Source organism: Peromyscus maniculatus, chromosome 12, assembly GCF_049852395.1.
Source record: "Peromyscus maniculatus bairdii isolate BWxNUB_F1_BW_parent chromosome 12, HU_Pman_BW_mat_3.1, whole genome shotgun sequence".
Taxonomy (NCBI): domain Eukaryota; kingdom Metazoa; phylum Chordata; class Mammalia; order Rodentia; family Cricetidae; genus Peromyscus; species Peromyscus maniculatus.
Window position 1 is genome coordinate 79,677,381 of NC_134863.1, and position 18,059 is coordinate 79,695,439.

Sequence of the window (18,059 nt, forward strand, 5' to 3'; positions counted from 1 at the left end):
CTCGGGAGGCAGAGGCAGGGGGATCTCTGTGAGTTGGAGATCAGCCTGCTCTACATGTGAGTTTCAGGATAGTCAAGACGACTATGTAGAAGGACTCAGTCTCAAAAAGGGGGAAGAAGGGAACATCTCAGTTAGAAATACCAATGTGTGGTGTCCAGAGAACCTGAGGCCCGCTGGGGTGGAGACAGGCTGGTCATCCTTTTTAAAATGGCTATTGAAAATGGCTTCAGATGGGCTAGGTGTAATGGAGCGTGCGTTTAATTACAGCACTCAGGAGGTAGTGGCCCGTAGAGCTCTGTGAGTTCAAGGCTCACAGTGAGAACCTATCTTGAAAAAATGTAGTGCAGTGCCATTTTTGTTGAAATCTCCTAAAAAATAATGTCGATTTATAACATGTAGGCTAGAAGCAAGAGATCTTTCCAGACAAGACCTTGGTCATGGAGCAACAGGGAACTGGCGGCTTCTGACCTGGCTCTTGTAACAAATATCACTCAGGGCCGAAATCTACCGTCCCTCAGTTCTAGAAGTCCAGGTGACTTAGGCTGGTTCTTCCCGAGGGACAGCAGAGGGAACCTGCTCCAAGCCTTCATCTAGGCTTCTGATGGCTGCTGCTGAGCTTCCCTTTTCGGCTTCCTTCTCATGCCATCTGAGGTGCATTCCGGTGTCCAGACTCCCCTCTTGTAACGACACCAGTCACATTGCAGAAGGGTCGTCCCGACCACCTCATTTTAATTCAACTATCTCTAGGAAGACCCGACTCCAAACAGGGTTATATCCCATGGTTCCAGAGGTTTAAACTCCAACATAGAAAGTTTGAGATATTGCTAACCTATTGGGACTGTAAATTTAAAGGTGAATATTCAGACGTGCAGCTTATGACTTACTTGGGCATCTCTATGACTTGGGGCTGGAGAGATGGCTCAGCAGTCACTGTTCTGGCAGAAGACCCTGGTGCTGTTTCCGGCACCGGCGTGGAGCCACACACCAGCCTGTAACCCCGGTTTCAGAGTATCTGAAGCTGTCTTCTGTCCTCCAGGAGCACCTGCATATATATGGTGCGTACACACACACACACACACACACACACACACACACACACACACACACACACACACACACAAAGTATGGCCAAGGAGCTATTTGCAATTGATACCTGCTGTCAAAGGGAAAATCCGTTTTCTCCAATGGAGTATTACTGGGTATATCAGTCACATTCTAGGGCAGGGTTGGCCAACACAAAATAAACAGCATGTTTTTTTGTAAGCTGTTATTATTATTATTATTATCATTGTTGTTGTTGTTGTTTTGTTTGGGTCTTTTTTGTCTTATTGGGGTTTTGTTTTAGATTTTTGTTTTTGTTGTTTGCTGTTTTTGTTTGTTTCGCGTATGTTGTTTTTGCGAGAAAGACGGAAAGAACATAAAGTCGGGTGGGGAGGATCTGGGAGAAACTGGGAGAGAGGGAAGCAGGATCAGACTATACCACATAGATTTTTTTTTTAAATAAAAAATAAAGCATGGAGTCGGGTCAAGTGGTTCGCGCTGTAGGAAATTAGAACGGTGACTATACTGGGTACAGAGAGGTTGAGAGGAGAACCTGCGGACGGCTCGGAGGTAGAGGCCCTTGCTACCCGAGGACTGGGGTTTGCTCCCCAGAACCCACGTGGCGAAAGGGGAGATCCAGCCCCTACAGGATGCCCTCTGACTTCCATATGCACACCATGGTGGGCCCTCACACACATAATTTGTTGATTAATTAATTAAAATTAAAAGTTTTATAGAGAGTTTGGGTTGGGAAAAAATCTGAGGAGAAACTCTCAGGTGCTGATGGGGTCTAGTTCCTGATGTGGGTGCTATTTCCATGGGCGTCTTCACTGTTGGAGAAACGTGTTGAATTGCTCGTTTGTCAGGAGAGCAAACCTTCCTTCTGAATCTTAGCATTCAATAACTTCACCTAGAAGATCTGCCCTGCATGTGGATTAGGACATCTGCTCCCTCCTTACACTGCAATTCAGGGTGGTTGTTGTTTTGTGTACACACACACACACACACACACACACACACACACACACACACAATGAATATATAATTATTATATAATAATATAATATATATTGAAATGATTAATTTTCCATCAGAGGTGTAGGGGGAGGCCTGGGAATGGGGTTTTGGGAATAAGTAATAGATGTAGCTTCTTGAATTGATGAAAATTGGTGTCTCCCCAGGCCTCCCTGGACACCTGGACAAAAGACTTTGAATTCCATGCTGTGCAGGTAAGAGCTTGGGGGTTTCTGATGGATTAGCCAGACTCTCCTGAGAGATACATGCTCTCTCACTTGCATACACATATGAAAACAGAGATATGGTAGAAAGATAGATTGATTATAGACAGACAGATAACCATCTTTTAAATTCTTGCGTGTGTGGTTTGTGTGCATGTGTGTGTGAAACTAACTCTAGAGACAGGGCAGTGCATTGGGTGTACCTCTTCTATCACTTTGTACTTCATTCTTTTGAGGCAGAGTCTCTCCCTGAGCCTATAACTGTTTTTTCAGCTAGGCTGAAAAGCCTCAGAAATCCTCTTTTCTCAGCCTCTCAAAGTGCCAGGGTTACAGATGTGCCCAGGACCACGCTGGCTTTTGATATGAGTGCTAACATCCAGACGCAGGTGCTCGTGGTTGGGTAGCAAGCACTCTGCGGCAGCTCTCCAGCTCTTCCTGTCCTTCTCAGCTGACTGGATGAGACACAGCACACTGAGGAAGGCCACCGCACCCACTGAGGGGGCGGTTAAAGATGCTAAACGCCCTCTACACAGTAGCGTATACACTGGAGTTACCCGCACACCAGATCACATGGCCTAGCCAAGCTGACCGTGGAATCCACTGCCATGTGACCCTGAGTGCCAGCCAGTGTCTGTCCTGGACCAAGCCCCGCAGCCCCCTTTTCTTACCCTGAATTGAGGTGCACAGAACCCTGTCAAGAGTTGATCAGATCCTCCTCAGACGGGCTGGTGCTTGCTGTGTTGAGCTGACTCTGTTTTCATGGTCTTGCATTCCTGTTTCTTCTGCATGAGACACAGCGTTTGCAGCAGCCCAGGGGTCCTGGCTCTGAGGTCTGATTTATGAATTGACTCTTCTTTTTATAAACTCACTCGTAGATTTTTGTTGTTGTTGTTTTGTTTTGTTTTCTGCATTTGCCAAATCTGGCTTTCTCTAATATGAGAAGCATAACGGAACCAATGCCAGCTGTCTAATGACATCTGGGAACGCTGGCCATCCAGGGTGGGAGAGGTGGCTGGCTCTGATTCTCTAAGCAGCTGGATGAAGCTCCTTAGTTATCAGTCAAGCTCCCGGTGAGCTGAACTTGATGGAATTCACCCCCCTCCCCCATGGAAGATCTCCAAGTGCCCTGAGGCTCCAGGGCTCTTCCTGTGCTCTAGTCACCCTCTATGTGGGAGAGAAGTCAGCTTCCCAAGGGGCAGTTCTTCCAGCCTGGGGTGACAGGAGGCGCTGAGTCCCTGTCCTTGTTAAATCAGAACCTGTCCTTGTTAAAGCGGAGTGTCTGCCATTCTGAGTACCACGCAGACGCAGGATGGATTCTTGCTTGTGCTGCAGGGCTGGGAAGGACCCCACTTGTAGTTACAGATGGGGATGCACTTCCCTGGAGGTGACAGGAGTTGCCTGCGGTCACAGCAAGTTGCAGAGAGCCAGGGATGGGGTTCACTGCCAAGCTGCTACCATGGTGGCTGTTCTTTGGTGACTGCCTTGCCTCTAGAGAGTCAGGAAGGGAGATTCTGAAAGGGACCAGCTCTCTGGAGCTCAGGGCTTAGAGGCCGAGGACCAGGCCTTCCCCTCAGGTTGGCTGCTGGAGCAGACACACACAGTCTCTAAACGCTCGGTGGATCTGTTTCTTCCATAGAATGGTACAGGATATTAAGGAGCTTAATGCAAACCATCCTTTCTGGGTCCACGTTAAAAAAATTTGTAACTGTTTGTATGTGTCTCTAGTGGGTAGAATTGGTGGCTAGAGGTCAGGTTTCTGCTTGTGGGACTGGAACAGTGGCTCAGTGGACAAGGTACTTTGCTCTGTTGTGAGATCTTGGGTTCACACTCCCTGTACCCATATCAAAGCTGAATGGGCATAGTGGCCCACCTGTATCCTCAGTACTCAGGAGACAGGGGAGCCCCAAGACTAGCTAGTTAGACTAGCCAAATCATCTGTGCTCTCCAAGCTCAACAAGATTGTGAATTTCCTCACTAGTCCTCTAGGCCTCACGGATGCTAGTGAACCCTGACTGAGGAGAATCAGGGAACCGGGACCCTGCCAGCCCTAGAACTGGTAGGTGGGACACATGCCCTCGGAAGGAAGAGTGTAGTCTGTCTCTCTGAAGATTATTTTCTGTTATATAAGGCATTGTTAGCATCCAGCTCCTTAGGGGATTTCCTTTAGAGAAAATAGGTTAAACAAATGAAAAGGTCTAAGTGGGTGATCATCAGTACGTGTTTGAGGCAGTGGGATCAGCCAGTTAGATAAACATCTCTCCTTTGGACATCTGCACTTACACATGAACTGGCCCAAGGTTCATCCCATTCAAGGAGTGTTCAGGGGCGACTTCTTGACAGCTCCCTGGAAATAGTTTCAATGAAATCTCTATGGAGATGCATGTTCTGATGGTTTGCATGATGCGGCCCAAGTCCAGCAAAGATGGCCTTAACGAGGATACCTGGAAGGTTCTGACCAGCAAGCAATTCCCCCTTCTCCTCCCATATCCCTCCCTTGATCAAGGGGAACTTGGTCTTCCAGGCCAGCCTTGGAATCCTCTGCAGCCGACCCCCACAGCTCACACACTTCTTGCTACTAAGTTCGGTCTGCCTGGCTCCAGAGCTTTTATAACCTGATTCTTAAACTATCAAGAACCCCCAAAGGGGCTGGAAAGGAGCTACAGTAGACCTGTAGACCTGAGCTGCTGGCAGACCACTATGCATTGCAGCCTGAAGGAGCCTTTGCTGGTCTTTATTTTTTAATTCTAAAATAGTGTGAATGCAATTTGATCTTTTCTATGGAGTTTTATTTTAAAGTGCATCTCATGTGTTTCTTCCTGCTGTGGTATTAACAGAGAGAAATGGTAACTTTGCATAAGAACAGAGCTTTAAAAAGCAAATGAACAAAAGAAGTTCTTCCAGACTTTTCAGGACAGACCTATCATATCCTCCTTCATGCTACTCAGGAGCGCACGCGCGTGTGCGTGTGTGCGTGCGTGCGTGCGTGCGTGCGTGCGTGCGTGCGTGCGTGCGTGCGTGTGTGTGTGTGTGTGTGTGTGTGTGTGTCTATATGTGCTTCTGTGTGTTTGTCTGTCTCTGTGTACGTTTTTATCTGTCTGTCTGTCTGTCTCTGTGTGTGCATTTATCTGTCTGTCCCTCTGTGTGTCTGTGTCTATGTGTACATCTGTGGTGTGAGTGTGTTTATGTATGCTGATGCACACGCTTGTTTCTGTGTATGTCTGTCTGTCTCCGTGTGTGTTTGCTATAAAAGCTTGTTCCCTTTTGCTTTAGAAAAGGTAGAAAGTGGACTGTTTGTGTTTCAGGAAACAGGGGAGCAGAGAGCAGTGGAAACTGTTTTTTCTCCTGCTGACCTTCCCATGATCACCTAGAACACACCTCATGCTCTCCTGGATGTCTTAGTGCATTTTCTGTTGTTATAACAGAATGCCCGAGACCAGATCATTTATGAACCACAGAAGTTTATTTCGTACATTTCCAAGGACTTGAGGCCGGCCTCTGGGGAGGGAGGGAGGGCCTTCTTGCTGCCTCACAACGTGATGGAAGGTTCCATGTGTCCGGTAGCACATCTGGGAGGCAGAAGTGCAGCTGAGGTCTTCCTTTTATTAGGAGTCGCCTCCTGCGTGTCCCCCCAACTGCCACCTCCTGACCCTACCCCCGGCCATGTGGAGTCAACAGTCCACAGGGCTGACTTGAGGGCTTGGAGATCTGTTTTCAGCCTGGTCCTGGGGTAAATCACTGGGCCAGCCCAGGCTGTTTCCTCATCACGCCTCTCTGTGCCCTTGCTAATGGCAGTGGCGGCTGTGGAAGAAGCCTGTAGGAGCTGGGCGGGCCTCTCCATCCATCTCACGCCCCTTTCTCTGGCTAAGGGTTAGATCTCCCAGAAGCTACAGCCCCCGGCAGTGGCCCTGGAGACCAGCACCCCACTTCCCGTTTCTCCTCTGTTGTTCTTTCCCGTCAGTGACCCTGGCATAATGAGCTCTCTACAAAGGTGCCGGGCATCCTCGTTGGGTAGGGCACTTTGTACAAGTGCAAAGTGATGCTTCCTCCCAAAGCCTTTCAGCACATAAATGAAAAATTGATGAGCTCCCTCCAATTGCAAGTCCTCTTCAACTTGAAGGCAAAAAAAAAAAAATGTGGAAAGCTGCCTTTTCCCCTCAGCCGGGCGAGGTCAGGGATGCCTCGCCTGTGTTTAGCGGTAAACATCAATACAGTCGTCAGGGCCGGAGAAATCATTTCTCCCTCTGCAGCTGCTTCGTGGCCTCACCGTTCCCAGAAACTTGAACTCAATTAATTTTAATTCAGTTCAGTTTCCACTGACCCTTTCTCCCTCCAAATAGCTGCTTATAATGCTGCTTCTACGTACCTGGCTCGATGCCTGAGGCCGTGGGGTCGAAGGCAAAGCAAACAGTCATGTCCACGCCCATTAGCGGGATCATGATCTGATTCTGTAAAGATGAACTCTACAGCTAAAACCAATGGCAGCATACCTACGAGGGTTAGACCCTGTGCAGATGCTCCCACGCTTAGACGAGAGGAAAGGTGACAGACCTAATAGGACTTCTCAGGGCCCTGTGGAGTACAGACTAAACACACTGGGTCTGAGGTTAGCGGAAGCAGTTCTCTCTCTGTTGGCAGAGTTCATTACAGTTGGCATCTGAGGGTACCACTTGATAATGGGTGGGTGGGTGGGTGGGTGGGTGGGTGGGTGGATGGATGGATGGGTGGATGGGTGGATGGGTGGGTGGGTGGGTGGATGGATGGATAGGTGGGTAGATGGATGGATGGATGGATGGATGGATGGATAGATGGATGGATGGATGGATGGGTAGGTGGGTGGATGGATGGATGGATGAATGGATGGATGGATGGGTGGATGAATGGATGGGTGGGTGGATGGGTGGGTGGGTGGATGGATGGATGGATGGATGGGTGGATGGATGGATGGGTTTGGTGTTTTTAGACAGGGTCTGTGTTGGGCTTTTCCATTGTGCTATCTGCCTGAGAAAAACAACTTATAGGACAAATTATTTTGCTTCTGATTCAGTGGTTTCAGGCCGTAGGGGTAAGGGCATAGCAGAGCTGTTTATATCATGGCAGATGGGGAACAAATGGAGCGATAGGAAGAGGCCAAGACAAAATGTAGCTGCCAATCACACACTGTCAGTGACCTCTCTCTCCATCAAGCCCCGCCTCCCTGTCACCTCTGTCCTAACATTCTGTTCAAATTTTGAAGCCATCAACAGATGCATAGATAGGATCAGTGCTCTCGAGAGCTGAAGGCCCCAGGAATTGCCGTCATAGACACCTCCAGGAGCAGGCTTTTTAAAGCCCCTACATGTTGCTCAATCCATTCAAGTTGAAAGTCAAAATTAACAACAGCCAGGTCTCACTGTGTAGGTCAGGCTGGCCTTGAACTTGAAATCCTCCTGGATTAATCTTAGAATAATGAAATCACAGGTCTGCACCCGCATGCCCAACTAGGGCAGTACTTCAGATGCACGCAGTAGTTCTTTAGAATTCTGGGTTGTTTGCGCCTTCGTTCCTTCAGAGTTTTCCAGGATACCTGATCACATGACCACTCTGGAACATGTCGACACAGGGCAGTGCAAATGAGCTAGAGAGAATCCACATTTATTTGCTCCAAGGCAGAGGGAGCTGCACCCTGGAGCATGGGCTAGACCTCAGTCCCTACCCCCTCCCCTTAATCCACACACTGCAAAGTATACAACATGTAAAAGCTGGGGTTCCCCTCTTCTATTTGGGTGACTTTTCAGAGAAGAATCCTAAAGTATATTCTTGTGGGTGTCTGAATATGTGTGTTCACTTTTGATTTGAAGGATAAAAAGCCCAAAGAACAAGAAAAGAGGGGCGATTTTCTCCACCGTCCATTTTCCAAGAAGCTGGACAAGAGCCTGCCCTCCCACAAACAGCCCTCAGCCTCACTCATCACGCAGATTCAGAACACCAAAGCCCTGCTCAAAGACCGGAAGACGTCCAAGGCAGGCTTTCCCGACAAAGGTGGGTCAGCTCTTTGGGGGTGGCTGTGTAGGCTCAGGACAGAGGTGATTATGCCTTTTGGAAGGTACCATTCGCATATCTAAGGCAATGGGACTTGGGAGCCAAACGGTGGGGTGTTGACCACCTGTGCAGGATTTGAGAGGACAGAGGGCACACATAGTATAATGGAAACAGAGACTAGGGTACCGAGTGCTGCAGGAGAGGGGATTAAGATGTGGCAGCAAGTTGTCAGCGTGTGCAGGACTGTGGAAGAAGAGTTGGGGTACATAGAACTGTAGAGGCAGAAATTGGGGTAGGAACTGTTGTTGGAGCAGAGGCTGGGGTACGTGGGACTGAGGGAGCAGAGGCTGGGGTATGTGGGACTGAGGGAGCAGAGGCTGGGGTACGTGGGACTGAGGGAGCAGAGGCTGGGGTACGTGGGACTGAGGGAGCAGAGGCTGGGGTACGTGGGACTGAGGGAGCAGAGATCAGGTAGATAATTGTGGCATAAGAGTCTGGGGATTCGTGGCATGTAGGAGCAGAGATTTGGTCGCATGGTACTGTGGGACCAGAGGCGAGGGTATAAGGTATCACAGAAGGAGATGAGGGCACAGGACCAGATGAAGATGTGTAGGATGAGAGGTTGGCGCACACCATGTTCTGGGGCCACAGTGAGTACATGAGATTACAGGGGTCAGTGGGATAGGTAGAGAGGAGCAGGCACAGGAGGTGGGGGGCAAAAGCACGTGCTGGGCGTGGTCTTATTGGAGCTTTTCTTAGAAACATGGCCCCATGAGGCATTCAAGCGTGACTGCTGAGTCTGGGGTCTAGAGTGATGGTAGGGTTCTCAGACCCAAGTTTAAGTCCCAGCGCTACTGTTTGCTGGGAGCCAAAGGTCTTCACTGAGTCCCTCAGTGTCATAGGCACTGGCTATTAGACCTACACATTGGATCCAACGTGTCCTGATTCAGAATCCAGTCCATCATTGATCACTGACGCATGTGAGGCTCCTTCCAGAATGGCACAGGCTTGACGTGCATGTGAGAAACACCCCCGCGAGGGAGACATGGAAGCTGGGGGTGTCCTAACTTGGAATCCTGAGGCAGGGATGCTCCCATTATTGTAGTCTGGTCACAGAGGTTTTATTGTTTATTTACAGAGGTTGCAGCATCTGAGGCTCGGGGAGGGGTGTGGCCGTCTGAGGTCCACTCAGGCTTGTTGCTTTGCTCAGAGAGCCTCTGGGGTGGCAACTATCCTTCACTGCCTGGTGCAGCCTGTCTTAGTGCGCTAATGCTGCAGACCTCGGAGAGGAAACCATGCTCCTGAGCCAGCCGGAGCACTGACAATATTAGCCATTAATGAAATCTTATTTCTTTCTGCTGTCAGGTCTCAGGCATCTGCTGCCCGAGGAGATTTACTTCCATGTCTGAGTATTTATTTATGTGGGCAAGGGAGATTCTCAGTGCCATGAGCTGCTCCTGAAATCACCCCCGCTGGGCAGCAGCTTGCTCCTGCAGCTGGGCCATGATGAAGCCCATAAAACGTTACGCAGTGAGAAGAGCCCGAGACAGAGCTTATTCTGCATGAACTTGGCTTTCTTCCGCCCACGTGTCAAGCCTCTCGGGAGGTTTTCTCTCTCTTTCCTGGTACAGTTCACAAACCTGAATTCTGGTCTGTGCCAACTCAGGATGGAAAGTCTGGGCATTGGCTGGTTGCCTTTGCCTCATATTTCTGTTTGAAGTTTGACTCAGCTGTGTTGAGTTCAAAGCCACGAGGGAGGCTTGAAATAGGAGAGACATCCACAGCCTGGATGAACCCGTAAGCTTTTGCACTAAGGGAATGAGCCTGGCTTCAAAGTCCAGATACTGTATGAGGCTGTTTACATTCCTAGAGTGGCCAAGTTCGTGGATCTGCAGGTAGAGTGGGAATTGCCATAGTGTAGGGAGACAAGAAGAGTGCACCAGCATGTAATGGCAGCATTATTTCTATAGGATGAAATAACTGTAAGGGCAGCATTATTTCTATAGGATAAAATAACTGTAAGGCAGCATTATTTCTATAGGATGAAATAACTGTGTAAGGCAGCATTATTTCTATAGGATAAAATAACTATGTAATGGCAGCATTATTTCTATAGGATGAAATAACTGTGTAAGGGCAGCATTATTTCTATAGGATGAAATAACTGTAAGGCAGCATTATTTCTATAGGATGAAATAACTGTAAGGAAGCATTGTTTCTATAGGATGAAATAACTGTGTAAGGCAGCATTATTTCTATAGGATGAAATAACTGTAAGGCAGCATTATTTCTATAGGATGAAATAACTGTAAGGCAGCATTATTTCTATAGGATGAAATAGCTGTGTATACTTTGCCAAACTGTAGACAGAAAGACACTAAGTTGATCAACTTTCTGTCACATTTTTTTTTTTTTTTTTTGGTTTTTCGAGACAGGGTTTCTCTGTGTAGCTTTGCGCCTTTCCTGGAACTCACTTGGTAGCCCAGGCTGGCCTCGAACTCACAGAGATCCGCCTGCCTCTGCCTCCCGAGTGCTGGGATTAAAGGCTTGCGCCACCACCGCCCGGCCACATTTTTTTTTTTTACCATGATGAACTTAACAAGAAAGTTGAGGGACACAGTCCTTCTGGGGTCAGCAGTCAGGAGACCAGATATGTGTGGGTTCAGTAAGTCAGAGTCTGTGGACCTCGAAGCTTTAATGGATGTTCTGTTGAGCAGGTAAACCTCTTTGTTCAAAGGCCTCTTGGTAGAGTCAGGAGTTTTCAGTTATCAATGGTGGATGTCAGGGCTTCTGGTCCAGCCTCTTGTCTCCTATAGCCTAGGAGGACTTCTGGGGCTCCTGCTGGGACCTCAGGAGCTCTGGTTGACACTTCCTCTAACTGTCTCAGGTCACTGGTTTCACGCTTCCTCCTGCCCTGTACCAGGTTGCTATCTCAGTTAAGCTGGGGGACAGCACAGGCAGGATGGTATGTGAGCTCTTTCCAAATCTTTTCACGGTCTTGCTTTCTTGGTGTGTAGATTCCTTCGGCTGCCGCAATCTTTTCCGCAAAACCTCCGATTCCAATTGTGTGGCTTCTTCTTCCATGGAGTTCATCCCTGTCCCACCTCCCAGGACGCCCAGGATTGTAAAGAAACTAGAGCCACACCAGCCAGGGCCAGGAAGTGCCAGCATCCTCCCCAAGGAAGAGCCGCTGCTGCTGGATATGGTACGCTCCTTTGAGTCTGTGGATCGCGAGGACCACATAGAACTGCTGTCCCCTTCCCACCACTATAGGATCCTGAACTCACCTGGGGGCTTGGCTCGGAGGAATTCTAGTGAGCGGACACTCTCTCTGGGGCTGCTGTCTGGAAGCACATCACCTCTCCAAACTCCACTGCATTCCACGCTGGTCTCTTTCGGTCATGAAGATAAGAGCAGCTCCCCGAAAGAGGAGGGCGTGTGTTCCCCTCCTCCGGTTCCCAGCAATGGCCTCACACAGCCTCTGGGGAGCCCCAACTGTGTGAAAAGCAGGGGAAGGTTTCCCATGATGGGCATTGGACAGATGCTGAGGAAGCGGCACCAGAGCCTGCAGCCTTCCTCAGAGAGGTCCCTGGAGGCCAGCATGTCCCCGCTGCAGCCCACGGCCCCCGCCAGCCTCTCCTTTGACCTGGCTGATGGTGTAAAGGGCCAGTGTTAACCCGGGATGGCAAGATTCTGGGTCTCCGTGAGGACAGCAATGGAACAGCGCTCCACACATACATCAGGGCATGAGCAGTCAACCTCACAAGAGCATCCTTTATTCCTTCCACACAATGTTCCAAGCTCAGATCAGCCACAATCCACGGACTCAAAGCCCACACACCAAGTCTCACTTAGGAACCCTACGAGATGCTGAGAATCAGGGGGCACTGGTTGTAGGAGCCGCCCATTCCAGTCCGAGACCCTCTTTCCTACAACCCCTCATCCAGTCCTCTCCAGTATCCCCCGGCTGGGCTCAGAGCTGAAAACCACACCCCCATCTGCGGGACCACGCGGATTTCCAGATCGGTACCCGGCCTTCCTTCCCGCCTCCGCTCCATGTGTGCCTCTCACAGACCGCTCTGTTCAGTGGCCAGTCATAGTCTCACAGGGACCATGCCACTTCAAGGACGTTCACCCAGCCTGGGGATTCCTCCCGAGGGGAGCAACCCTTCATACCCTACCGGTGAGTCCCTGTGGGAGAGCAGAATCGGTGAGGCACAGCGCCAGACCCCAGGAACCCCAGAGGAAGATGGGATAGAGCCTCAGACAAAGATGGAACCCCACCGTGAGAGCCCAGATGGAAGACGAAGACTGAAAACACTCATTCCCATGCAATGTTCTCACGAATGGTCTTTTCTGCCTTTATTTTAACTTTTTTTTAATTGAAACTTGCTAAGATTGAATGAACTTGTCCAAAGAAATCTTTCTTTATATGATGCTATTAAATTAAAGTAACTCTTTTTTTCTTTCTTTTCTTTTTTCTTTTTTTCTTTTTTCTTTTTTTCTTTTTTCTTTGAGTCAGGGTCTCATTGAGTAGCCCAGGTTGACTTCAAACTCATCATCCTCCTGCCTCAGCTTCCAGAGTGCTGGGATTGCAAGTATATACCCCTTTGTCTGGCTCAAAATAACAATTTTTAAAAGCCTAAGTGGCCAGATGGGAAGTACTTCGACCAAATTCATGTTTTTCTGCGAGGCTGCCGCTCAGATGGCCAGAAAGCTGGTCTGGGTGCCTATGGTAGCAGCATTAGACCCTGGTGGCCTGCGTGAGGGACAACAGCCTAGCCATCCTGTGTTTATATTGTGGCATCAGCTGAAGGCATAGAACATAGCTCCAGAAGGTTCTGGAGAAAGAGAGAAGGGATTCTTAAGGCAGAATCGAGATGCAAGAAGGAGGCATTTGCTGTACATTCTTCTGCTGCGGTTGGAGCTTAGCTGTGCTGGGGGCTGGGAACAGGCTTGCCCACTGGGAGCATGTTCGTGGACAGTTTCGTCCCCAAAGAAAGCAGTGTCCTCCACCTTATAGTCTGCACCTTCCCCCTCCAGGATTGAACCAAAGATGCATTTCTGGTTTTGTGACCGTGACACCCCTTGTGTCTTTTGTGGAATTTGGTGTTGTCTGATCATGTCCAGCTGGCACTTGACAAGGAACTGGCTCTATGTGGATCCTGGACCCTGGTACTTAGCAGAGGACTGCTCAGTCATGAGCAGCATTGTAAGGAGGGGAAGAATCGGTACAAGTTGGGTCACAGTTGGTTTAGAAGATGAGTTATGGAAGAGCCCAGAATCTTCGATTTTTTGGCTATTTCAGATATAATCAGAGACCACACCTGTAGCCGTGAAGCCAGGTTCATTATCTTGGTCCATTGATTCTGAAGTGAGCTAATTTCATTAAAATCACGAACCCAGCCTGTGCCAGTGAGGGATGAGACAGCGTCACCGTCTCTCATTTACCAATGGTGGCATCCTTCGGCCTCTCACAGCTCTGACCGGGCAAGAAGAGAACACACATTTGGCCGACCCTGGAAGCAAGATGCTCTAGTCTTGGCTGAACTTGGAAAGACCTGGGCTGCTTAATCCTAGGGAGGGACTCACCCCTCCCTAGGGCCCGTTAGGAGGAGGCCAGTCTCCTCCCAGCAGCCAGTGCTGTTTTTCAGCATGGCTTCAGCTCAGCTTCCAGGACTTAACATTGAAAACAGAACTCTCTAAGCAAAGGGAAGAGAAGAATCATCTACAGACGCTGTATTGGCGCAGTGTGTTTTGAGTTTTGATGGGTGAAGAATCCTTTTTGAAAGATGACTGCCAACTGTAACCCTTTGGCTCTCCAAGTTGGTAGGATGTATACCTGTGTACCCTGCCCCTTTTTTGTAGCCCCTTATGTCTTTTCTGGCTGTATGCTTTCCGTGTGTGTGTGTGTGTGTGTGTGTGTGTGTGTGTGTGTGTGTGTGTGTTGGTATTAGCTCATGGAGAAAGTGTTTCCCATTCTTGGAACGCTTCAAGAATGGTGTCAGAAGCACCCCCAGCTGCCCGTGTTGCCGCTGGTAACCGACTCGGAACTCAGGTGTGTAGTGAACCCAGCGGGAGGCAAAGGGGAGCAAGGAGGGGAGACTTAGCTGTGTTTGGGGGTGTGCATGCACCTGACAGACAACTCTGTGAAGCCAAGGGGAAGAAGAAATGTTAAATTCTTGTTTTATTATATTTATATGGAAAACTTGACTATCCTTTTGTTAGGTATGGAGTGTTGTCTGTTTGACCCATGACCGTCCTTCATGAGTCTTTGCCTGTGATTTATTTCAGTCAGCCTGTGGCTACTGATGGGAAGGACCGAACTGTCATTGTGTGAAGTCCAGGAGGAAGAGTCCATTTTAGTCGTACGGTTTGGTCATAAGTAAGGACTATATTTATGTCACCATGATTGAATATATGTACTTTTATAATGGCTGTGAAATACACTTTTTCCTCACTATGGCTGCTTCTTTATTTATTGACACATCTTAAAACATGGAGTGTGTACTACAGAGTACCATTGTTTACTTAAAACTCTTGGCACCGGTACCAATGGGTATGGAGAGGTGGGGGGCTTGGGGACATTTTCTATTCTAGCAGCCCCTGGTTAATTTCACTTGCAGTGAGTGTTTCCAAAGGACTCATGGGCTGAATGGCAGCTCAAGATGCCTCAGCATGTTTTTCACATTGATGGGTCAGGATTTCCCAGGAAGAATCACAGAAGGATGGCCATGCATCTCGCTTCTGGTCTCTGTCCTTTATTTAGGTCCCGAGTCAGGGAAAGAGGTGGCTATGTGATGGGATAGGTGTACATTAGCTGTTCGGATTGTCCTGGTTACGACACCGTTCATAACTGTTCACAGAATGTTTTTCAGTAGGTGCCACCGTCCTTAAAGCCGTGTGTCCCTTTCTCCCAGGAACTACAGGCTCAGAGGCTTGCATGGCTACAAAGCCGGCAGGACTTCTGTTCCTGCTGCACGCTCACTCGGAAGTTAGAGGTAAAGGAGCAGTTGTGTGCTTTGGACATTTTATTGTAAGAAACGCAGCATTTCAGAGCAGGAAGGAACCTAAGATTCTCAGGTCCAACCTTAACCTCCTCCCCCACTTCCTCCCTCTCCCCTTCCTCCTCCTCCTCCTCCTCCTCTTCCTCCTCTCTCCTCCTGCTTCTACTGCCTCTTCTTTTTCTTTTCTTCTTCTTCAAGGTCTCATGTAGTCCAGGTTTGCCATGAAGTCATAATCCTCCTGCCTCAGCATTCTGAGAACACATGTACCGCCACCATACCCAACTATCTCCTTCTGTGTTTTGTTTTTGTTTTTAGATTAAGTTCTTATCACATATAAATAACCTAGACTACCCCTGAAGTCACAGTCCTCCTGCCTCAACCTTCTGAGTGCTCAGATTACAGATATGCACCACCATACTCAGTTACCCCAATCTTCGTAAAGAGGATACCCCAGAGTTACCAGGTGAACTGGCTACCATGTGCTTGGAGGATCACCGAGGGCAAATCAAGCTGTCATTGCGGCAGGCACTTCCGAGGTTCCCGGGAGGAACTGTGTAAGCTTTCTTAAGTCATTCTCAGAATGGTGTAGTGTCTCAAGAACCTGCAGATCGCGTTAAGCATCATCGGACCTTTTCTGCTACCCTCCACTGATTCGTGAAGCTGGACAGACCGCTTCCTTTTTGGACTCTTGTTTTCTTCTGAATCTGATGTAGATAGAAGCCCCTTGTTATCTACTGGGGTTTGTGAGACTAAACCAATAGGACATTTACACAGAGACCTATCACAAAGTGAGGCAAATTCGGAAAGAATGCAAGATGGACTGATTTTTCTAGCAGGGTCTGGAAAGCCTCTTGGTTACTGCATTTGTTGTCTGTGTATGGTCCTCTGTGCCACAGACACACAGAATAATTCAGAGCAGTGCTGGGAGCTGGTTCAACTTAATGTCATCACTTTTCAATGGAAGGATTGTGTTTCCTGAGTGGTAAATGAGTGTATTATCTGTGGCAGCCCTTTGCTCAAGGGAGCGTCTCAGACATCTGGTCCCGCAGACAAACGGGGTACATGTTTGTACTTCTTTGCTACAGACGTGTTCTCGGGGCACTGTGTTCTGGGATTGATATCTGTAGGTACGCAGGGATGGTGGGGGAATGGGGCCCGGAGGCTTGGATCTGCCACCCGCCTTCCGCAGACACCCGCATCCGAGTTGGTGTACATTCAGTGAGATATCTGAGGGAATCCCGTCCGGGAATGTAGACCAGCTAGACGCGGAGCAAACTGGGACCAACTGGAGTTAATCAGCTCATGATGAAAGGTGGCACATGGCTGAGAGAACACCACCAGGAAACAGATTTGCCCGTGAAGACAGAAACGGGGCTGGCTTCCAGGCCGGAGCTACGTGCGTCCCCTGCTTACAAGATGGCCTATGTTGAAAGCAAAGGCCTTAACTTATATTGAAGTCTGTAACTTATATTTATACTTCATACGATAACAAAACTCTATTTTTGTAGCTATCACACTACAGACAGCTGATATGGGGGCAGATGGCAGTCTGGTATTGGGAACAAAGTTGTCGTCCAGAATTGAGCAGAGGTTTACCGGGGTCCTCCCCTCTAGCAGCCCAGGCGTGGGAGCCTTCGGACTTCACTTACGTAACTTAGCACACCCCAGATCCTAATGGTCTCTTCAGTAAAGATTTGTCTCCCCCACAGATTTTAGCGAAACTCAAAGATCACCATGGAAGATGGATGAATTACTGTAAGAGGCAGAGGTTGGGGAGGATGGACCCCAACCAATGTCTTCTCAGCATGACTGGACCACTTACTGGGGAGCATGGGTGACTCATACCACCAAAAAAGTCCCCTAAGTGACTTTGGACAGCTATCCCATGGGGAATTCCTAACACGGTTGTTCACCTCTCATAGTACAGTGATTGGGACCTTGGGGAGGGTCCTCAGGAGGATGTGCAAAAGTCTTAGGAGTCTCATGACGCTACCTTCTCCTTCTAGGAGGGAATTTGACAGGCTCGATCTCATGAGGGTTCTAGGCAGATCAGCACAGCCGATCTGCTTCAAGATGGCAGTGGTCATGTCCAACCTGGAAGAAACAGCTACCTCATGGCCCCTATGCTGAATTTGGTGGTGTATGCCAGCATGGAGAGATGAAAGCAGGGAGAACCGCAAGCGTGAGGCCAGCCTGGGCTACAGAGTGAGGAGGCTGCATCGATGAATAAATATCACTGAAATCGGACGGGCCTCACTCCGTTAGACAATAATGCCAGCTACCAGTAAGCGAGGGATTTATCTTGTCTTTGTGTCCGTGTGTGCAGGAGCACACGTGTGTGCATGGAGGCCGGAGGGCAGCCTAGACTATCCCTCTTCAGCTGCTAGCCACCCTGTGTTTTGAGACAGGATTGCTGACTGACCTGGAACTTTCCTAGTTAGCTAGGCTGACTTGAGATCCCCAGGGGCTCCCTGTTAGTGTGTCCCCACTACTGGGATTGCCAGCATGTGCCATCAAGGCCAGGCTTTTGTTTGTTTTTTGTTTCTGTTGTTTTCAGCATGGGTTCTGGGGCATTGAACTGAGGTCTTTATGCTTCCAAGGTAAGAGTCCACCAAAGGAGCTACCAGGCCAGCTCAGCGGTTATTTTTTCCAAAGAAAGGGACCACACTGGTAAATTCTAATCTCCTTTGTGACGAGCATGTTAGGGCGATTTGCATCCTCTTCAAATTCCTGTGTTGAGGCCTTTAGTAAACCA

General features: G+C 48.9%; 1 protein-coding gene across 1 annotated transcript in view; it reads left to right on the forward strand.

Annotated features, from left to right (window-relative positions):
- The window catches only part of Hunk (hormonally up-regulated Neu-associated kinase), a 114,666-nt gene extending 99,906 nt beyond the window's left edge, over positions 1–14,760 (forward strand). The window contains exons 9-11 of the mRNA XM_076549169.1: positions 2,223–2,270; positions 8,117–8,297; positions 11,315–14,760. Of these exons, the coding sequence (XP_076405284.1) occupies positions 2,223–2,270; positions 8,117–8,297; positions 11,315–11,973 (888 nt within the window). The 3' untranslated portion in view covers positions 11,974–14,760. The remainder of the gene's footprint in view (positions 1–2,222; positions 2,271–8,116; positions 8,298–11,314) is intronic.
- Positions 14,761–18,059: the final 3,299 nt, after the last annotated feature.